At 45.5% G+C, this 23,264-nt stretch overlaps 1 protein-coding gene across 7 annotated transcripts in view; it reads left to right on the top strand.

The window, feature by feature from the left end:
- The window catches only part of CYFIP2 (cytoplasmic FMR1 interacting protein 2), a 130,182-nt gene that overhangs the window by 14,468 nt on the left and 92,450 nt on the right, over positions 1 to 23,264 (top strand). For 3 of the 7 annotated variants that reach the window (XM_047853043.1, XM_047852957.1, XM_047853353.1), the window contains 7 exons: positions 7,349 to 7,488; positions 8,995 to 9,084; positions 14,332 to 14,409; positions 16,097 to 16,198; positions 19,580 to 19,761; positions 21,569 to 21,665; positions 22,971 to 23,099. In XM_047853043.1, coding sequence (XP_047708999.1) covers positions 7,372 to 7,488; positions 8,995 to 9,084; positions 14,332 to 14,409; positions 16,097 to 16,198; positions 19,580 to 19,761; positions 21,569 to 21,665; positions 22,971 to 23,099 — 795 coding nt within the window. In that variant the 5' untranslated portion in view covers positions 7,349 to 7,371. Of the gene's footprint in view, positions 1 to 460; positions 485 to 7,348; positions 7,489 to 8,994; positions 9,085 to 14,331; positions 16,199 to 19,579; positions 19,762 to 21,568; positions 21,666 to 22,970; positions 23,100 to 23,264 lie in introns of those variants that run through there. The other 4 variants (XM_047852859.1, XM_047853128.1, XM_047853277.1 and 1 more) reach the window with 4 other exon arrangements.

The following is a 23,264-nucleotide window of genomic DNA, read 5'->3' as shown; positions in this document are numbered from 1 at the left end:
CTGCAGCCAAAGGAAAGTCCTTGGTATGCCTTTTATAAAGGCACAAAAGTAGGTGTGGTCTAGAAGAAAGGGCACAGAACTGGGAGTCAAGATATCCCCTTTCTGCTCTAGCTCAGCCACCAGCTGACCACATGACCTTGAAAGACCGTTTTCACTTCTCAGTAACACTGGGCCCTCCTTAGAAAAACAGCAAAAGCAACACCTGTCCTCTCGAAACTGCAGGGTAGTTGTGACTGAGGAAATCAGTATGAAAGACCTATAGAGTTGCGATGTTGGGAGTGGAGATAATAATAATGCCCTCTTTTCTTACAGAATTGTTGCAAGATTTGATCCATCCATTCACTCTGTTTAAAAAGAGGCCACCCACCCGCTGACATTTACTCTGTGCCTGCTTTGGGCAGCATTCCACATCCTGTAATGTTATATAACCCTCAGAGTAAGTCACTGAGGGCAGGGACTGTTGTTAAGTATCACCCTTTTACAGGTAAGGAAACTGAGGCTCAAGAGGTTAAGTAATATGCTTATGGTCATATAGCTAGTAAATGGCAGATGATGGATTTGAACCCGCAGCTCAAGCGCAACTGCTATACTTAGCCTGGTATTCCGCTTCAGTAAAAATATCTTCCTATGTTTTCCTTTTCCTTCCAGAAAGTCAAATAGAAAATGACAGTGCAACTCTTTCGATTACAGAGTAGCAGGGTTTAGGGTGTGGTTAGTCAGAACCTGCATTCCCAAAGCCAGGTTCTCCTGGCACCCACCCGGCCTTCATGGGGCCCACCCCTCCTGCCCAGCGTCCATCGGTCATCCCAGCCCTGGTGCCCCTTAAGCCCTTCTCAGAAGCAGATGGCCCGTGAGACCAGTGTTCTTACTTCTCGGTGAAACCAGGCCACTGTGTTTGAGCTTGTTAGAAAGATGCTGAGTTTAAATCTGCCATGAATACCCCACCCTGGGAGGTGGTAGCTGTGTGTGGTAAGTGATGCTCCCAGAACGCAGTTAATTTTTAAGTATTTTTATTAATTTCTCTTCCAAAGTAGCAAAAGAGTCACATGTTCATTGACTGACTATGAAGAATTATTCTCACTTGGAAGATTGCATAATAGGCAGGACACTTGAGCCAGAAAACAAGTACTTATTTTCACGTATACATGTTAAAATTTCCAGAATGTTTCCTCTTTCTTTTTTTTTTTTAAATGTTTATTTATTTTTGAGAGAAAGAGTCAGGGCATGAGCCAGGGAGGGGAAGAGAGAGAGAGAGGGGGAGACACAGAATCTGAAGCAAGCTTAAGCTCCTGGCTGTCAGCACAGACCCCGACATGGGGCTCAAACTCACAAACTGTGGGATCATGACCTGAGCTGAAGTTGAATGTTCCACCGACTGAGCCACCCAGGCACCTCAAGAATGTTTTTTTTCTTTCTGACTGATGTGGATGGAGTTGGCAGTGACTTATAGCGGTTGAGTTAAAAATGTCTGATTTCCGGGGTGCCTGGCTGGTTCAGTGGGTTGAGCGTCCAACTTCAGGTCAGGTCATGATGTCACGGTTCATGGGTTCAAGCCCCACATCGGGCTGTGTGCTGACAGCTCAGAGCCTGAAACCGGCTTCAGATTCTTTCTCCCTCTCTCTCTGTCCCTCCCTGACTTGTGCTCGCTCTCTTTCTCTCAAAAATAATAAACATTTAAAAGAAAATGTCTGATTTCCTCCTCTCTTGGGCAGTGAATGATCTGCAAACAAACCCAGGAATCCAGTAGAGAAGTTTCATTTAGAAGGAGAAAAGAAAGGTTGCATTAACTGAAATAAAGACTCCTAATTCACTGGCTTGTAGGCTGGTCATTTGCTGATTCTCTTCAAGAGAAGTGCAGGCATCTTACTGTGTTAAACGGAAAGCCTTAGGGATTATTCTGGTAGGTGAGTTATTGTGAAGCCTGTGAAAAGTCCAGAAGAAATGCAGGTTGCATGAGAAAGATGAAGGGAAAGACCATGGCAAGTAGGAGTCAGGGAAGGTGAAAGAAGAGACGATGGATGAGAGTTGGTAGTGTATATACACTGAGCCTGAAGTTTCCATGAAAAATTTCAAACTTCTATAAAATTGGATAGAAAAATATAATAAATCCCTGTGTAAGCATCACATAGCATTAACAATTATTCACTCACGGCCAGTTTTGTTTCTTCTGTTGTTACTCACGTCCTCCTCCTCTAGTATTATTTGGAAGCAAACCCCTGTATCATTTTATCCGTATTTTAGTAGGCATTTCTAGGCGATAACTCTTTTCAAATACAACCTTGATGTTATATCTCGAAAATAATAACACTATTTCCTTAATGTTATCAGATGCCCAGTTACTAGTAAATTTTCTAATTCCCTCAGAAATGGTTTTCTTATGGTGGATTGTTTGAAAGAGGATCCAAATAAGGTGATGGACACACTGCGATAGTCTGATAATGGGCTATAGCTTCCCTTCCATGTCTTTTTTTCCCCCCATGGAATTTATTTGCTGAAGACACTGAGTCATTTGTCCTGCAGAGTTTCCCATAGATTGTATTTTACTATTTATATCACTGTGGTGATATATCAATGTAGTGATATTCTAAGATGTTTTTCTGTCCTATACATTTCTTGTGAATGAGTGTCAAAGGCTTGATTAGACTCCAGCGTTTCGCTTTGGGTCCAGCGTTTTTCATAAGATGATGGTATGGTTTTCCATCAGGAGGCACCTAATGTCTTATTGTCTTTTAATTTAGTGATGTTAGCAGTTGATGATCAATCAGTGCCTCTCTCCATTTTAGGGGCTGCAATTTGGTTATCCAGTGGTCGGTTTGTATAGGAAAAGCACATTAAATACTTGCCTTTTTCCTTTTATTTACCTACTTTCAACACAAAGTTTGGTTCACTGGCATCTTCCAACAATAACAAAGTAATAAAAACCAAAATGTTATTAGGTATCTTTAGGATCTCATGGATGTAGACATATTTGACACTGCTTCAGGTGCGTTGAGTTATGCTAACTGATGCACAGTGTCCCATCCTCGGCCAGCAGAAGCTGCCTCAGGTTGGCTCCTGGGTCCCTCAGACATAGTCATAGATAGAGAGCTGCTTCCTTGCTTTCTGCTGCGACAACTTGTTCTAAGCCTTTCTTACACATTTCCTGTCCCAGACCTGGACTGAGCTGTTTCTCCAAGGAGCATTGATGTTTTTAGCAGGAAATGGTATTTGCAGACCACAGCCTGGCACTCAAGTTGCTCATTGCTCATGGGTTGGTCATTGTGTCTTTGTCTTTTTGGGGCACAGAACTAGGAAATAAACACACATACACATACAGACAGACAGACATATGTATGTCTATTTAAAGTTAAAACACGTGATGACTTCTTATTGATAACCTCGAATTCATATTCAGGACTATTTGGTTTACGTGGTCTTATATCTCTTTCTCTCACATCAAGAATGCCAGTTCTCAACACCACCAGGGATGAAAGAGCATTCCATAATTACTAATTTATTTTACCTCACACTGCATTCGGACATTCTCACTGCAACAGCACACCAGTATAATTAGTGGAAAAAAGCTCGAGGTATTTTTTACAACACTTCATTGTTTTTAGAGTATCTCCTACCAGAAATGTAGGCTCAAATTTCTGAATTTTTAAAATCACTTGGAATAGGTCCTTTCTGTGTAGTTATGCCAACAACTAATATAAATATACCTTTATTTGTTTTATTTTACTTTGGTGGGGGGTGGCAGTTGCTTTTTAAATTTAAATTTTATTTTAAATTATATAAAATATATGGTTTCACAGTCAAATCTACAAAACAAGGTATATTCAAAGAATTCTAGCCTCTATCCCCAACCCCTTAACCATGTTCCTGCTTATCGCTCTTCCCCATAGGTAGCCACTTTTTAAAATTAGATGGTTTATCCTTCCATTGTTTGTTTAATATTTGTGTGTGTATATGCATCACTGATTTCTTATATAAATGACAGTATACTGTATACACCATATCCTGGAGATGACCCCACAGTTGTGGGTAAGATAGATTCCTCATTCCTTTTACTGTTGCCTTGTACCTCACTGTGTGACTGTATCATAGTCTGTTCAGACAGTCTTCTGTTGAGGGACATTTTCATTTTCCAGTCTTTTCCTATTATAGGCAGTTTTGCAATGAATAGCCTTGTGCATATGTCTTTTTGCGCTTTTATCAAAGTGTCTTTGGGATAGTTTCCTAGAAGTGGGATTGCTGGTCAAAGAATAAAATGCTCATATAAGTTTGTTAGATATTGCCAGATTTCCTTCCTTGTGCCATTTTACATTTATATCCTTACCAACAATGTTTGAGAGGACCTGATTCTCCACAGAAGTACATGTCAACAGGTATATGTCATCAGACTTACAGGGTTTTGCCAAATCTATCAATGAGATACGGTATCTCCATGTAGTCTGGACTTCTCTTACTATAAGATAGGGCTATTTTTTTTAAGACCATCTTTCAGGTCCTAGGGATGGAGCCCAGGCATTTTATTATTAAGAAGCTCTTCCTTCGGTTCTTTGGCACAAGCAGAATCGAGAACCATTGAGGCATAGTGTTTGAAAAGATCGAGCACAGAGGCTGGTGTGAGATCGATCTTCATCAGGATGAGTAGCCTTGCAGTGTTAAGTCTGAGCACTTGGAAGGCAGCACAAAATCTGGAGCTGGAAAAACCTGGGTTCCAACCCCAGCTCCACACTCACCAGCACTTGACCTTGTGAAATATACTTAAATTCTGAGCTTCTTTTGACTCTTCTGTAAAATGGGAATAATCATAGCACCTACTTTTATAGGGTTGATGCAAGATTCAAATAGTGGAGTGCTTGGCAGAGTGTAAGGGCTTAAGAATTATTATTATTATTATTATTATTATTATTATTTGAGTGAAGAGAATTATTAGGGCTTTGGAACTTGTAGATCATTATGCTCTATAAAGTTATTAATCCCTCCCATAAAATGAACTTAATACTAATGTAAGAGGGGCACCTGGGTGGCTTAGTCGGTTAAGCGTCTGACTCTAGATTTCAGCTCAGGCCTTGATCTCATGGTTCGTTAGCTTGAGCCCCATGCTGGACTCTTATACTCTATAGTCTGCTTGGGATTTCTCTCTCTCCTTCTCTCCCTGCGTCTCCCCTGCTCGTGCTCTCGTGGGCACACATGCTCTCTCTCTCTCAAAATAAACTAAAAAAAAAAATACTAATGTAAGAAAGAAGACAGTTTTTTGCATGTGGATTGGCAAATGGTTTGCTGTGGATGCCACACTTAGAATTCAGGGGAGAGAATAGGAAGAAGCGTTAAGTATGGAGAGGACCTGAAACCAACCTCATGAGGCCAAGCGCCTCCAGAGGACAGAGGGGAAGTCATATCTGAGCTCCCTGTGCCCTCACTGGATGTGGCCTTCGCTGTTGCCAGCCTGCACGGCAGGGCGGTGTGTTAGAAAACTCAGTGAAATGGAAGCTTGTGTAGCTGCTCAGCCCTGATCTGCTCCCCCAGCTGTGGGCCTGAAGGAGACGCCAGTGAGGGGCAGCACGCCCTTGGTTACACTCTGCAGCTGGTCAGCCTCTCACAGCCCCTGCACCGCCCCCCCCTGTCATGTGGGTGGTCCTTCCCTCCCTGGTCTCGGGACAGTTCATTTCCTAATGAACTTCCAGCCCCTAAGCCCCACTTACACTTGCCTGGGACTGGGGAGGGAAAAGGAGGGCTGCAAGCCTATCAACACAGTGGGCTTTCTCTTTGTTTGCCCTTTCAAGTGTGCTAAAGGGTCAGCTCATTATTAATATGAATCTTCTTAGTAAACTCAGTCTTTAGACTTTTATTCATATGGTCTACTTGGTTTTGGTTTGCTCTGTACTTTGCTTCTTTTATTTCTGCTTTTGTAATGAGTGGTCCCGGCATTCTCATTTCTTTGGGTTGATTTTTATTATTTCTTTGGATTTTGGAGTGAAAATTAGGTTCTTTTAGTTTCACTGTTTTATTTTCTGCTAAATGCATTTAAGGCATTTATTTATGCTCAATTCTAAATGTTGTATGGTTCTTTTTTTTTTTTTTTTTAAATTTTTTTTTTTCAACGTTTATTTATTTTTGGGACAGAGAGAGACAGAGCATGAACGGGGGAGCGGCAGAGAGAGAGGGAGACACAGAATCGGAAACAGGCTCCAGGCTCTGAGCCATCAGCCCAGAGCCTGACGCGGGGCTCGAACTCACGGACCGCGAGATCGTGACCTGGCTGAAGTCGGACGCTTAACCGACTGCGCCACCCAGGCGCCCCATAAATGTTGTATGGTTCTATTTGAATTCCTTTTTAGGTATGAGTAGCCTGGAAGTATGTTTTTATAAATTATCATAGGTATGGGAGGTTTTTAGCTATGATTTGCGTTATCAATTTCTAATTGTATTGCACTCTACTTAGTGAATGTGACGTCTAAGACATCATGTTTGGGGAAACTCATGAGAACCTATTTTATAGCCTAAGTCATGATCTTTTTTTTTATCAGTGTTTTACGTATGCTTTTAAAAAATGAGTATTCTGTTTGCTGGGTGCTGAGTTCTTAAAATAGTAGTTAGCTCGAGTTGGGTAACTGTGTTGTTCAGATCCCCATCAGCTGCACTGCCTTGTGAAGTTCTCATCAAAGCCAGTGAGCTCTGCCAGGGACCAAGACACGGAAATGTCCGTTTAGGGCTTTTTGTTTGGTGTGCCTCACAAAACATCCCCAGGCCAAGGAAGACCATGGCTCTTTGTGTTTGCAAGTAAGGTTAAATTTGCTGGAGTCTGAATTCTTGTAGTCCCAGCTTAATGAGCTTGTAAAACCTAGGCCCTGGATTCAGGTTGATAATCATGGCTGTTTCCCACATGGGTATTTGTGCTGTGTGGTTATTTAGGAGTGAAACGGATACATATCCTCCCAAAGACCAGAGCTGGGGGCTGGCTGAGGCCCACGTCTAGCATCAGGCACTATGTGAGGCCCTTTGCCCTTAGCGTGGTTGTGTGGGTGCTACATATAGTTGCTCTGAGTCTTGTTTCTTCATCAGTCACGTGGCTGCCTTACCACCTGCCATGTTGACCACAGAGGGTTGTGGTGAGGCTTAGTCCAGACAATAGACATAAAAAAGTACCCTGTAAACTGTAAAGAGATCCTCAAATATCAGGCATGGGTTGCAGGCACCTTGTGAAGAGGTAGCAAGTGGAAGTGGTCTCAATGCATGTAAGTAAACCCCCTTTGTTCTTTGGAAGGAGGCTGAACCGGGTGAGACTGTTCTCACCTCCGACACCCCTGACACCCCTGCACCCCTGACATTCTCCACCCTATCTTCTCTCCCTTTCCTTCAGTGCAGAATACACAAACTGCAGCCATGACCACCCACGTCACCCTGGAAGATGCCCTGTCCAACGTGGACCTGCTGGAAGAGCTGCCCCTCCCCGACCAGCAGCCATGCATTGAGCCGCCACCTTCCTCCATCATGTACCAGGTCAGTCTCCCAGAGCACCGGGGAGTTCAGAACTCCGGATCCCCTCGGTGGGTGTGCCCTGAAGGCATAGGGAAGGGGGAGGTCTGCATCTGGAAGGTGAAAGGTCCTGAACTGATGGAGTCCCCTTGTGCCCTGGTGGAGTTGAGTATGAGGAATAGATTAGCTAGTAAACGAATACCAGGACTATTTCTCCTCCCCAGGGAAGGCTTGTTGATCTGCTCTGACCCCAAATACCTTCCCGGCTGTTCTCGCTGCAGCATCAACCAAGGTTTTGGCAGCTCTGATCTCATGAATTAAATATTACAATTTAGAAACCTCTAGAGCCTGCCTGGGTAATTACTTTTCCTTCATGTATGTGAGAAGAGTTCTTCAGCTCCCCACAGCAGCTAATGGCTCAGGGAAGTCGCTCACCATTGTTTGCTTTTGCCTGAGAGAGGGGAGCTTGAGATAAACTATATCAGATTGTTCAAAACCGTAACCCCCCAGGGTGAGACTGGAAGGGCATCAGGGGAGCCAGAGTGAGCCTTGCAAATAGCCCCTTGTCTGGGCATGCTGGGCGAGTATGCCACGTTAGGAAAGAACAAGTTAATATAAAATTTTTAGCTGTGTTTGACCTTTTCTAAGTTCTGGGGCTGCTAAATGAGACTAAATATGAATGCATAATATATTTGTAATTTCATTCAGTAGTTAGATTTTATCAAGCACATTCCTAAAGGTTCAAGTTACAAACTTGGCTCGTTCACGTCTTCTAACCCAGGTTAAATTTTTAATTATGTGCATGTCTTTTTATTACAAGCAATACAGAAAAGTATAACAAATAAAAATTTCCCTCTATGACTATACACACACACAGCCCTTTTTACTATACTTATAAGTACATATTATGTATAGATCTAGATGTTTTTAACCAAAAGGGAACCATACTGTAGATAATTGCTCTGTGGTTTGGCTTTTTGAACTTGAAATCTATTATGGATACTTTTCCATAACAGTACTACAATGCTATCATTTTGTTTTTAACCACCACATAGTACTTATAAGTGCATCGTACAGATATACTATTATTGATTTAGCCTTTTGCTGTTAATGGACGTTGGGATGGTTTCCAGTTTTTTCTATCAGAAAAAAAAATGTTGCAGTTATTATCCTTGTACGTACATATCTGCAGCCTCAGGTAACTATTTTGGCAACTGCTGGATGAAAACAATGCGCATCTTAACTTTTCACAGCTCTTTAGGATTATGTAGTTTAAGCATTTGCTTCCAAGCCTCAGCTGGGTGAATCTGGTTAACTACCAATGGGAAGAAGCAGATCCGGGCCCTGTTTAGCCAGCTCCTGCCCAGTGTGAGTCAGAGTTGGATTTTCTCAGGGGAAGATCAAAGCATGATGTAGAGATAGGTTTCCACAGAGTCTGGTGGCATTTTTTGGCAGTGGGGTTCCCTGGACACCCAGCCGCCTTGGACTTGTTTTCCAACCAACAAATGTTTCTTCCTCTAATTCCTACAGGCTAACTTTGACACAAACTTTGAGGACAGGAATGCATTTGTCACAGGAATTGCAAGGTACATTGAGCAGGCTACGGTCCATTCCAGCATGGTAAGTCGCTGTGACCCTGCCAGCACAGGAGGGGCAAGTGCTCAGCTACTCCGAGAGCTGCCTGCCTCAATCAGACCCTTCTCCAGAAGCCTGTTCCCCTGTGCTTCCCCACCCCCTCCCAGTGCCTGGGGCACAATGTTCCCCTGTCTTCTAACCTTGCAAATTCTACTCACAGGAGGGCCCAATTTGATCCCACTCCATCCCTGAACTTCTGTAGCTTTTTGAATTAGCATATCATTAGATCTTGCCTTACCTTATACTTTATAGATTACTGGCTGTGTGGCAGTTTGTCTCTTGACCAAAGCAAAAGGTTTCTCAAAAGAGAGAGAGAGAGAGAGAGAGAGAGAGAGAGGGGGGGGGGGGGGGATGGTGTCTGTAGAATAACATATTATTGACTCAAGGAAGGTGATGGCCTAAATCATTCACAAGCGGCATCAATGGTCTGATGGGTCCGTATGTGACCCATCTGTGAGGGATCACTCACTTCCCTCTTGGGCTTTCATTGATTTTATTCTAACACAGCACCAGAATTTGAAGAATTCCAGAATCCTCATGCAGCTCGTGGACCTCTCTCAGTGTATCAGTTATATGCTAAAAGTCGTGCCTGACCATACCCAGCCCCATTCGTGCAACAAATATTGTGCACCTGGTACCTGCAGAGACTGTGCTAAATGAGGGGATATGCAAGGTCAGAGAGGGGCCAGTCTTGATTCTCAATGAGGCAAGTGGGAAATAGACAAGTTTACCATTTATTGAACACTTTCTGTGCAGATATTTTATTTACATTTTTTAAATTCCAGTGTAGATAACATACGGTGTTATATTAGTTTCAAGTGTACAATGTAGTGATTCAGCAGTTCCGCATATTACCCAGCATTCCTCATACGTGTGCTTTTAATCTCCTTCTCCTATTTCATCCACCCTCCCGAGCATCTCCTCTCTGCTATCAGTTTGCTCTCTATAGTTACGAGTCTCTTTTTTGGCTTCTCTCTTTTTTTTCCTTTGTTCATTTGTTTTATTTCTTAAATTCCACAAATAAATGAAATCATACGGTATTTGTCTTTCTCTGACTTATTTTACTTAGTAGTATTCTCCCTAGATCCATCCATGGCAAGATTACAAATGGCAAGATTTTGTTCTTTTTTGTTTTTAAAGATTTATTTTGTTTTTAGAGAGAGAGGGAGGGAGAGCGAGCATGAGTCCGGGGAGGGACAGAGCGGGGGGGGGGGGGGGGGGGGGGGAGGCGGGGGAGAGAGAGAATCTGAAACTGAGCATGGAGCCTGACACGGGGCTCAATCCCATGACCCTGGAATCATGACCTGAGCCAAAATCAAGAGTGGGATGCTCAACTGACTGAGCCATCCAGGTGCCCCTTTTTGTTTTTTATGGCTGAATAATATTCCTTGTCAGTGTGTGTTTGTGTGTGTGTGTACACATGCCACATTTTATCCATTCATCTATCAATGGACACTTAAGTTGCTTCCATATTTTGGCTATTGTAAATAATGCTGCAATAAATTTATGGAGGTGTATATATCCTTTGGAATTATTGTCCTCATATACTTTGGGAAAATACCCAGCAGTGTGATTACTGGATCATATAGTATTTCTTTTTTTGATTTTGTCTTCCACAGTGGCTGCACCAGTTTGCATTCCCACCAACAGTCCATGAGGGTTCCTTTTTCTTCACATCTTCACCAACACTTGTTGTTTCTTGTGTTTTTGATTTTGGCCATTCTGACAGGTGTGAGGTGATATCTCATTGTGGTTTTAATTTGCATTTCCTTGATGATCCGTGAGGTTGAGCATCTTTTCATGTGTCTGTTGGCCATCTGTATGTCTTCTTTGGAGAAATGTCTGTTCATGTCTTCTCTGTGCAGATATTTTAAATGCACTGTTTGAATTAGTTCTCACTAGTTCTCACTAGTCTGTGAGACAAGTTTTATTACAATATCCATTTTACAAACAGGAAAAGCTAAAATTCAGAAAAGTAACTTACTCAAGGTCCTGCCACTAACAAGTGACATTGCCAAATGCAGGTCTGTCTGTCTACAAAACCTGTGCTCTAGATTAGTCTGTGTAGACAAATAGAAATGCACAAAGTTAAAGGTAAATGATACGATAGAAGTTCCAACCTGTCTGTTTTTGAAGGGTCCTTGAGAGGGTCAGAGAAAGCTTGATGAAGGAAAGGGCTTTTGAGTAAGCCTTGTATACTCTATGCACACACACACACACACAAAGTGCACACATACATATGTTAACCGTACACGTGATTTAAAATGTATAAGATATTCTCATACATAGTATCATTGGAGCCTTACAACAGTCTATGACTTGCAAAGGGAGCATTTATATTCACTTTTGAGATGAAAAAAAACAGACCTAGGGAAGTTAACAAGCTCATGATCCCGCAACTAGTAAATCACAGGATTGAAACTGGAATTCAAGACTTAGGATTCCCCGTCTGATCTCCTTCCATGCAACTCTGCTGTCCCACATAGTTAGAGGTTTCTCTGTGAGAGATGAGATAGGAAGGGCACACTAGGTTATGGAACCAGCATGAGCAAAGGCACAGAGACAAAACTGTTCAGAGATTTTCTGGGTTAGGGTTTCTCTTTGTGTGCACATGCATGCTATCTCTTTCTGTATCCAAATTTCCTTTCCTGGGCTACACACTGGAATTGCCTTGAGAGCATTAAAAAAAATACCAGTGCCTGGGCCCCTACCCTGGGAATAATGATGTAGTTCTGGTGGGGCATGACCTGGGAATCAGGATTTCAAAGTTCTCCAGGTGACTAATTGCAGCCAGGTGATTTAGGCCAACCCTTTACCTGTAAATGAGAGATCGGTGCCATTTTCAAGGCAAAAGGTGAGCCCAAGCAGAGCCAGGACCAGAACTTAAGTCTCCTGAGGCCCCACTTAGGGCTCTTTCTACCACAGCATCCTGACCTCTGTACTCCAGGCATACACGTCTGGTTGATGGTCACCTGAACTATTCATAGGGAGCCTTGTTTGCTGCCCTGTTCCCAGCACATAGCACAGAGCCTGGGACCTGCGGGTGCTCAGTAAAGCACTCAGTGAGTGAAAGTTGGAATCCTCACCCTGCTGGTGGGCAATTTGGTTCTAATAAGTAAATACATGTTCCCTATGTTAATGTCATTTCCCTTTTTTGACATCTGTTCTGAAGCAAGAGCAGTAGCAGACCCGCAGGCTTGATCTTGGTTTTCTTTGGTCTCAAGGACAACGTGTTATTGATTTTTAAAGTTCTCCAAATTAAGAATTGAAAGTATGACTCGTCAGTGACATTTGCTGTTGAAAACAAAACTACAGTAAGTAATAAACTCCAAATTAAATCTGATCTTGCGCTAGGGAGATGTTATGAAATAGATGCGATACATGGAATAAAAAAATCAGTACAGGTTCATTTTCATATCAGTGTGAACATTTACAAGAGAGCTGGTCTAGTAATACTTCTTTATTTCTTTTGTGAACGTCATATAGCGTAAAATTCACAATGTCACATAACTGTCACCACCATTTAATTTCTGCAGCACTAAAAGAAACCCCAGGCCCATTAGCAGTCTCTCCCAATTCCTGTCTCTCCCCAGCCCCTGGCAAACACCACTCTACTTTCTCTTGTCTGTTCTGAGCATTTCATCTAAATGGGTCATGACACATGTGGCCTTCTATGGCTGGCATGATGTTTTCAGAGTTGATCCGTGCTGTGGCACAGATAGGCTCTTCACTCCTGTTTATAGACAAACACTGTTCCCTTGTGTGGCTGTACCACATTTCCACGTTTTATTTATCCAGGCATCGGTGAATGGACATTTGGGTTGTTGCCCCTTCTTGATGGTTAGGACAATGCTGCCACGAACAAATGTGCAAGTTTCTGTGTAGATATGGGAGCGCCTGGGTGGCTCAGTCGGTTGAGTGTCTGACTCTTGATTTCTGCTCAGGTCATGATCTCATGGTCGTGGGACCTAGCCCCACGTCAAGCTTTTTGCTGATAGTGAGGAGCCTACTTGGGATTCTCTCTCTCCCTCTCTCTGCACTCCTCCCCTGTTGGCATGTTCTCTCTCTCTCTCACACACACACACACAATAAATAAACTGTAAAAAAATAAAAAGTTTCTGTGTGGACCTATGTTTTCATTTGTCTTGACTGTGTGTACCTAGGAATAGAATTGCAGTCATATTGTAACTCTGTATTTAACTCTTTGAGAAACTGCCAGACTGTCTTCTTCCTAGTAATACTCTCACCTCCCTTTACAGATCACCTAGAGAGAGAGAGAGAGAGAGAGAGAGAGAGAGAGAGAGAGAGAGACAGAGAGTTCCACTGAATTCTCATAAAATTCTCAGAGGTCATTTTTGTCATTGTCATTAAACAGATACTAAATGGAGAGTTTTAGGTTAAGTGATTTCTTGAAGATCAAAGGGAAGGGCTAACAAGTGAGGAAGCTGAGATTTGAGCCCAGATATTTGGACCCTGAGTTTAAGACTCTTAGCACTTGCTAGGTGAGGTGAGTCATCGCTGTATTTTTCAGATTCGTTTTCCATGCTGTTATTGGTTTTGCCATCTGCCGTACATTATTTTTAAAAGTTTATCTTACTCATTTTCTTGCTTCTGAAATAGTAGCAAGCGTTCTTATAAAAGGGCAAAGAGTACTCTATAATACGAAAAGTGAAAGCCCCCGTTGATCCAGCCCCACAGACAGCTTGCTATTCCCAGCTTGGGGCGTATTGCACCCAAATATTTGTCAGTACACAACAACATACTTTCATAATTATTGCTCTTTGTTTGGTTTTTGAACCTATCTGCCGTCCACGCTGTTTTGCTACTTGCTTTTTTCTGGCTAACAGTATGCCTGATACAACTTTTGCTTTTGGCACAAACAGACCTGCCTTCTTCTTTCTCAGGTGGCCATCCGTCTTGGAAAGATGTGGCCTGCTGCTAGAGCCCTTGGATGTCTGAGGAGGATAATTTAGGCCAGGGTTTCTCAAGCTCAGTTGCGCACCTTGGGAGTAGGAGTCACCTGGGAGTTTGGTTGAAATGCAGATTCTGATTCCATAGGCCCAGCCGGGGACCCAAGACTCTCTGCATTTCTACTAAGCTTCCCAGGTCGTGCTGTGTGGATGCTGCTGGTCCCCAGACCACTGTGAGTCGTGAGGATCTGGGGCGCCGTGAAGGAGCCTGCTGGCTCCGGTGCGTGTGGTTTCTCCCTGCTGAGTGTGTTTTGCTTTTCAGAATGAAATGCTGGAGGAAGGACATGAGTATGCAGTCATGCTGTATACCTGGCGCAGCTGTTCCCGGGCCATCCCCCAGGTGAGACCGTCCTCGCCGGGTGCCCTCCCGGCCCTCCACCTCACCCCCTCCCAGACAGCTGAGCCTCTCCAGATGGCAGGGAAGGAAGCAGGGCCTCTTACCCAAGGGTGCTTGCTCACGACATCTGGAGCGCTTCCCATGAGACTGAAGACAACTTAAAAAATATCAGTTCAGGGCACCTGGGTGGCTCAGTCGGTTAAGCGTCCGACTTTGGCCCAGGTCATGACCTCACGCTCACGGGATGGAGCCCCACGCCAGGCTCTGTGCTGACAGCGTAGCACAGGATTCTCTCTCTCCCTCTTTCTCTGCCTCTCCTTATATTATTTATAAATAAATAAACCTAAAAAATTGTCCATTACTTCAAAAGCAGTATGTGCTACCTGTATGACACCCAGACCATTGCAGAAAGAGATAAAGTAAAAAGCAAGATGTCCCCACCTCCTGACCCCCACTACCTGGACCCACCTCCCACCAAAGCATAGTCACCATGCATACCTTGCTGCGTGGATCCTTTCCCTCGAATATCATAAATGTCCCTATGAATATTATTTTGGAAATTATCATTTATAAAAGTGTGTTTTGTATTTGTATTGTCCTGCCACTTGCTTTTTCCACCTAATTCTTTACCACTTTTTCATGTTGACTCATACAGATATTACATTTACTATAATTACCATCATCCTGTAATTCATGGGCCCCATTATTATAACAAGGTTAACAAACCACAGGTGTGTAAAGTAAACAGAAACTATTCCTCTGTCTTCCCCTTAATCATAGCCCCCAGAGTTAACTGCTTATTAACAGTTTGCTTTGAACTTAGATTCCCTATGCCTGTATTATATATGGACACATAAACACATACGCAGTTTTGTTCTGTTTTGTTTGACAAAAAATGGGATTGAATTACACTTCGTGTCCTGCAAGTTTTTTCACCCGTCAGTTTATGGTAGTAATCTTTCCATGTCAGTTCCCGCAGATCTATCTCATTCCTTCTAGCAGCTTTATAATGATACTGTATGAATGCATCGTATTGTATCCATTTAATCATTGACTGGTAGATATTTAACTTATTGCTACCATTTTAAGAATCTCTAAGCAACAATGTGAAGAATGTCCTCGCGCTTATCTTTTGCTCACTCTTGTTTCAGTTGACCAGTTAGCAGTCTCGGGTGTGCATGCTGTGAAAACATCTGCCATGTGATACTGATGTGTTGAAAACCACTGGGCAAAGAAAAGGGGTTTCTTGATGGAGCCAAGTTTGGCCAGGGGGCCTCACCCCGGGTGCATCTGGAACAGTGGCTGGACCATTTTTCTCTGCTTAGAACCTGGTGGGGCCCCACTGGGGTAGGAGTGGGGAAAGACTGAAGGAAGGAGACCGTGCAGATCGATGTAGGCGTGTGTACAGCTCGAGGCCAGGGCACTGAACAGATTGAAGGGAAGGAGGGTTCCGTTCTCAGGACCAGCTGGTTTCTTGCCTGCAGCCAGTGTCTGGCAGGCAGTTCTGTTCCTCCAAGCCATACCCGACAGTCAGGGCTACCCCGGCCTCTGCTCACTAGGGTGACCACCGCATTTATCATCCCAAACGAGATGCCTATGACAGTGCAGACAGGCCCTGATAATAAGACAACAGACGTGAACCAGAGCTGCCTTGGCAAGACAGGATGTGTGAGCTCCTCTCTCCCCACAGGTGAAATGCAATGAGCAGCCCAACCGGGTTGAGATCTATGAGAAGACAGTGGAGGTGCTGGAGCCAGAGGTCACCAAGCTCATGAAGTTCATGTACTTTCAGGTGAGGGGTAAGGGTGGGTCTGAATCAGGGGACCTGAGAGGGCCTCACTCTGCCAGATGCTGGGGTCTGGATTTTTGAGCCATGGTATTCATTCCTTGAGCAAATACTTCTGGAGCACCCCTGACGTGCCCCTTGGTGAGCAAGGCAGATAAGCCTCCCTCTCTCCCTGTGATTTACATCCTAGTGAGCACACGAGTGTGTTTCAGGTAGGAGAGACTGACAGTAAACAATATTCAGTCCTTTTCAGGGTGTAGTAAGTGCTGTGAGTAAATAAAACTGAAACATAATAACTCTGGGGTGCAGGGTGTCTGTGACATAGTGCAGCTTTAGGGATGGGCTGTCAGGAGTGGCATTTGAACGCGTGTATCGTGAGAAAGAAGCTGGCGGGTGATGATTGGAGGGAGAGGGTTTCACGTGGAAGGAACAGCAAAGGTAAAGGTCCTGGGGCCTGTAGGAGCACAGCATGTTTAACAAATAGAATGAAACCAGGGAAACTGCAGATTGAGAAGAGACGGGTGACAAAGGTGATGGGGGGAGGTAGACAGGCCCTTACAGGGCACTGTGGGCCAGGAAGTAGGACATAAAAAGAATATGTGGATTTTACTCGAGCACCATGGAAGCCACTGGGGGTGTCTTGTGACATGTTCTGATTTGAGGTTTTACAGCAGCATTCTGGCTGCTGTGTGGAAAATGGATGGGAGGTGGGTGGGGGTGGAGGGGAGGGAAGAGTGACAGCAGGGAGACCAGCTGGGAAGCCAGGAAGAACTATCATTTAAGGAAGAAAAGAGAAAAGAGAGCTAAGGGCCTCCACGAATGGAAGGTAAGAGGGCAAGCTGCTTAAACAGGAGTGGCAAAGGGAAAATCCCTTTGCAGGCAGGTTGATTATCATGGTTGTGTCAGGAATGCAGGATGAACGCTTCAAGACCAGTCTGTACCCTGGGGCGGGAGTCCCACCACACACTCCATACATACGCATGCTCCGCTGTAGAGCTGAGCTTCGCAAATAGACTTTCAAGCACTGGCCGCATGTCTGCCCTGCGCCCAGCTCTGCCCAGGCCAGGATGGGAGATGGGAATGTCTGGGGAACGTGCAGGTGCATGCCGTCCAGGCCAGGAGGGCCAGCTTCCCAGGCAGAGAAACCCAAGGTTCTACTCTCCTGTCCTTATGTGCCTGTGAGTTATTTAACATCTGGCACCTTCAGTTCTCTCGCCTTGGAAATCATGCCGAATCTCAGGTTTGCGGTGAGGATAAATGAGGTCTGTTTGTAAAGAGCCAAGTAGATCTCTGGTTACAGAGCCAGTTTATCAAATGGCAGCTGCTGTTACTGGCACCCTGGACCTGCCCCTAGGAGCCTAATCTCTTTGAGAAGGCAGGTCCAAGAGAGAAAAAAACTACCCAGAGACTGATTAAGTGCTTAACTAAGGGTTAAGGGTCTTAACTAAGGGTCTTCTGATGAGATATTTAGAGAAGGGCGGATCTGCAGTAATTTAGAACTATGCTGTTCAACACAGGAGCCATTAGCCATATGGACTCTCTACATTAAAACTAAATAAAATTTAAAATTCCATTCCCCCATTGCACCAGCCATTCCATGCTCAGTAGCGTGTGAGTGACTCCTGTGTTGGACAGTGCAGATATGGAACATTCCCGTCATGACAAAAAGTTTTATTGGACCTAGACCCTGGAAGGAGCAAGCGTGGCTTGGTCTGCACTTTGGAGGAAAGGAATGATTGGCGGGTGGCGTGTACCAAATCTGTGGAGTGAAGCTCACAGGAATTTCCCCCTTCCCTCTCCTCCCCCTCCTCTCCTTCCTCCACCTCCTCCTCTCTCGGTCTCTCTCTGAATTGCTGCGTTAGCCGTTTTTTGTTATTGATCAGCTGCCTTTTTTGGTAACAGATTTTTTTAGGTACAATTTACCTACCATACAACTTATCCACTTAAATTGGACAATTCAACAACTTTTATTAGTATATTCACAGAGTTGTGTATCCACCACCACAATCAACTTGAGAACATTCTCACTTCAAAAAGAAATCCCATAACCCTTTCGCCACCACCCATTACACCCTCCGTGTCCCCCCCCACCTCCAGCTCTAGGTAACCACTAATCTATCTTGTGTCCCTATGGATTTGCCTGTTCTGGACATCGCATATAAATGGAATCATACGATATGTGACCTTTTGTGACAGACTTCTTTCACTTTGCACGCTGTTTTCAAGATCCATCCATCTTGCAGCACATACCAAAATGTATGATCAAATCCTGTTCTGTATGGATCTACCACATTTTATTTATGTATTTATTAGTTATAGACATTTAGGTTATATCCACTTTGGGGCTGTTACAAACAATGCTGCTGTAAATATCCATGCATACATTTTTGAAAGGACATATTTTCATTTCTCTGTTTCTCTATAACGATTCTCCCTGCTTCTACCTTTGCCCTCTACAGTGTATTCGCACTGCAACAGCTACCGTTTTAAAATACAATCCATACCATGTTATCCTGTTTCGGAACCCTCCCACTTCTCCTTGACTCCTTCAATGTGGAAATCCTACCCCTCACAAAGGCCTGCAAGAGCCAGTGGCCCTGGTCCCTCTCCATCTCCAGTTTCTTCCTTCTGCTCACTCCACTTCCACCACTGGCTTTCTCATCCTTCAAACATGCCAGGCACACGCCTGCCTCAGGGCCTTTGCACTGGCCGTCCAGAATGCACTTCTGTCAGTTATCCCTGTCCTTCTCCTTTTCTTCTTTCAAACTTTTTTCTAAAAGTCACATCTTGGTTATTCTCTGATCTTCCTACTAAAGTGTACAACTCTCTCTGCCCTCCCTTTTCCCCTTTATTTTTCTCCATAATGTGTATCACATTCTAATATGGAGTATTTGTTTTGTTCTCTGCCTTCCCTAGCATATAAGCCCCTTAGGGTAGAAACTTTTTTTTTCTGTTTTGTTCCCTACTTTACTCCAGCACCCAGAATAGTTCCTGGCACATAGTAGATGTTCAATTGGATGCCTTAGCATCTCTCTCTGAATGTCTGTCTCACTCTTGGTCCCTAACCTTCTACCATCTGGTGCCTGACACTGTCCTAGGTGCTAGATACAAAACTGAGTAAGACATCATGCTTCTCAGAGAGGGCATGGTGAATGAATTGATTGGTTTGACTCACTTGGCCGCAGGTTCCAGGCTGCTCTCTAGAAACGAGCTCTGGAATTAGGGACTCCCCTGAGAAAGACCTCTCAGCAGATATGACTCCCTCTACATGTCCAGGCACTGACTAGAGCCCCCGGGGAACAAGCCTTTGTCCTGCTCCGCACAGAGAGCACAGTGAGCCAACCCCCCTGGGCTGCCCATCCTCACCTGCTGCCCCTCTGCCTGCAGCGTAAGGCCATCGAGCGGTTCTGCAGTGAGGTGAAGCGCCTTTGCCATGCCGAGAGGAGGAAGGACTTTGTCTCTGAGGCCTACCTCCTGACCCTGGGCAAATTCATCAACATGTTCGCCGTCTTGGATGAGCTGAAGAATATGAAGTGCAGCGTCAAGAACGACCACTCTGCCTACAAGAGGTCAGGGCACCCTCCCCCCCTCCCCTCTGCCTGGGTAGCCAGCTTAGGGGAGGCAGAGGATAGAGCCCTTCTGCTAGACTCCTTCTCCAGAACCAAACTGGCCATTCTCCAACACAGCAGGGTTGGGCCTCTATCGGTTTTTTGCAGTTTGGGGACTAGGATGCAGAGCTGAGTCCTTGGAGAACTGGCTCTTTGTCAGCGGTCTGTCTCAAGATGGCATCAAATCCTCATTATCCCCTACCTGTGGAGCAGTAGCGGTTTCTGTGGTCCCATGCAGTGTGGGACCAGGAAAATAATCAGAAAATGGTCACATCAGTCATTTCCTGCAAGATTCAGACAGCCAGTTCAAACTGCTTGTGTGAAAGAAGGAACTGGATTGGCTCCCAGAACTGAAAAGTTTCACTGGATCTGGATCTGGATACTCAGATGATGTTGGTCTGATGCCCTCTACCTCTCTCTTGGGCTCGACTTTCCTTGACAGCAGCTTCTTGCTCAGGCAGGCCTGTGCCTGGTGGTGGCCAGCAGCAGCTGTAAGCTTCCCTCTGACCAGCGTAGCTGCCCAGTTTCAAAGGAAAGAAGGGGAGCCTCTTTCATATATGTTTGCAAAAGTCCCATGGAGGATGGTCATTGCCCCAGTTTGGATAGTGCGTGCACCCCTCCATCAGTTACTGGTGGGAGTGGGGGCTGCAGCTCAGGGGCTTGTCCTCAGAGTCAGTCGGGGGCCAGTGTCAGCCTGCAAGAAAGAAGGACAGGGTGGGTGAGAGGTTGTCACTCTCCAGAAATTAGGATCCAGCCGCCCCGAAGCAACAGGTATCTTTCCTGTATGTTGTGGAGATTCAGATGAGCCCTGCAGTGTCTGGACACTGCTTGGGAAGGATTTTCTGTGTCACTGATGAAGAGAGTCCCTCCTCCTTGAGTCACCTCCTCCCAGGGCCCCGGAGCAACTGGAGAATGCAGACAACAGACCTGCTTCTCGTGATTTTATCCTCCTGAGCAAAGTATGAAACCTAGGGATGCCCGCAGGCAGAGCCCCATCTCCAGCCTGGCTCAGAAATGGCAGCTTTCACAAAGATTCGTAGGCAATTCATAGTATAATGTCTCCCACACCCCCACCCCCGTTCTCCCCAGTTTTGGTCACAAGTGACATGCTCTGTAGAGCAGCTAGGGTCGTGAGCAAGGCAGGTGTCCTGTCCGTGCCCTCCCAGGCTGCCATAACACAGGCCACACTGACACCAGGTCTGGCTGGAAAAGTCCAGGGTGCCATGGTGTTCCCCCTTCGAGTCCTGTGTGTATTTCCCGTACCCATCATCCCTTCCCCTGTAATCCTGTTAGGTGAAACAGACTTCTGTGTTCCATGCAGTGCTTTGCTTTAGAAACTTGGAGGTTTTCTATAAATAACATAATCCACTCAAAACCACTCAGTGCACCCTGCCTGGGGTTCTTCTCCATGACCGCTGTGCAGCTTCACAGCAGGTCACGGCATGGCGCGAGGATGCTCTTTTCACCCTGCCTTGCCACCTTGGGCTGGTTGATAGGATGGATGCCAGTTGCCCTTAAACTTGCTGACTTTGACATGCAGTGTAATCTTGCCTCTTAATTTGAGGTACCTTTATCACAAGGGTGTACATGGCCCCAGACGAAATGACCCCAGAACACACTCTCCTTTGATGTTAGAGTCCCCTGTGATATTCAGAGCTCCTTCACCTCAGGGGGCAGTGAATTTCTGGGTTAGGTAGGAGCAAGAGCCCGTGAGGCCCGGCTTCAGCTGGTTACACTTGAGCATCTTTCTCTGCAACACCGTGTACAGGGCGGCACAGTTCCTGAGGAAGATGGCAGACCCCCAGTCCATCCAGGAGTCGCAGAACCTTTCCATGTTCCTGGCCAACCACAACAGGATCACCCAGGTGGTAGCAAATTCCTTGTTCATCTTGGCCTGGTGTCCCAGGACACAGGCAGGGGCCTGAAGTGTGGGTGGACCATGAGCAGGGGAACTCAGTCCAGATCTAACATCTCCACTTGCTATTCATGAATTAGCAGACTTAAGTCTCGTCTCCCAGCCACAGATGACTCTTTTACCCTCTGCATATTTTGTTCTCTGAAAGCCTTCTCACCTGTGTTCTGCCCCACGTGAGTGAGGGTTCTAGAGTTTGATGGCATTGTTTTCTAATCCTGGACCCTCCATTGACCCATTGTGAGACCTTGAGCAAGGTCTAAGCTTCAGTTTCCTCATCTGTAAGACGGGGCTGTTCTTTGAGAATATGAGACTGTATCTCCTAGGACTGTTGTGAGCCATAAATGAGACCCTGTATTAAACGCCCTTAGTAGACAGAGTGTGACAAATGGTAAGAGCATGAGCTGCTGCAGCTCTCCTTACTGCCACCACTTTGCCAGGCACTCCCCTCGGCTGCGACTCTCGAGCTCTGCCCGACTTAATGTAACCCGTCTTGCTCACCTGTCAGGTCAGCCTAACCGGGCACCAGCAAGAGTGTGAGCAGGACCCTGGCTGAGAGGGGCCGTCCATCTTGGAAGCGTTTTCAGGCTCACATCTGTCTCAGGGATGCTACTGGCTTCACTGGGCCCTTCCTGCTCCCGGTTGACTGCAGAAGGCTGTCAGGGTTGAGGCTCCATGTTTCTTTCCCGAGACTCAACCCCATGTCTCAGCCCCAGGTTGTCTGGGAGGGGCACCAGCAGTGCTGTCCACGGCATTCCCACAGGGGGGGCCAGGTTGCGTCTTTGGAGAGAAAGAGCCTGAGACAAAGACCTCAGACTCTTCTCTTGTGGGAAATGCTTCTGTACTGCTGTGTCCTGCCGGGAGGGGCACACCTGCTGGTCCCGCTCTCCTCCCCTGGGCTGGGTCTTTCTGTCATCGTCTGAGATGTCATGACTAAGTCCACACCCTCAAAACTAAGCCTGGATCACCACAGGCCTGTTGCTGGAAAGCTGAACTGCTTTTCAGCTCAGCTCAAGAAAGTACTTTCTAACTGTCACAACTGCTAGGAAATACAATGGAGGACCCAGGGCAGGGGCAAGTTCCTTGCCGTGGGAGATTCACATGGGAGCTCTGACCTGTCACGGGCGGGCACATGATGGGGGGCATAAGGGGGGATTTGCAGAAGATTCAGGCTCCCTCCACCTGGGATGGTCAGGGGGGCGGTGTGGGTGGGAGGAAGCAGGAGAGGGGCTAACCAGAGGGGGCCGCTGCTGTTCAGTGTCTCCATCAGCAACTGGAAGTGATCCCAGGCTACGAGGAGCTGCTGGCAGACATTGTCAACATCTGCGTGGATTACTACGAGAACAAGATGTATCTGACCCCCAGTGAGAAGCACATGCTCCTCAAGGTACAGCTGCGGTCACCCCACCCCCACCCCCAGGGCCGGGGCTTGCCCCTTCACTTCCTTCTTACTTAAAATCATTTTTTAAAAAAACATTTATTCTTCTTTCTTAATTAAATGCTGATACAGATCTTACTGCACATAATTTTTCGTAACCTGCCTTATTTCCTT

The sequence above is a fragment of the Prionailurus viverrinus genome, chromosome A1, assembly GCF_022837055.1.
Source record: "Prionailurus viverrinus isolate Anna chromosome A1, UM_Priviv_1.0, whole genome shotgun sequence".
In the NCBI taxonomy this organism is placed as follows: Eukaryota; Metazoa; Chordata; class Mammalia; order Carnivora; family Felidae; genus Prionailurus; species Prionailurus viverrinus.
The sequence above is the reverse complement of the archived record's forward strand: the minus strand, read 5'-3'. Positions and strand labels throughout refer to the sequence as shown.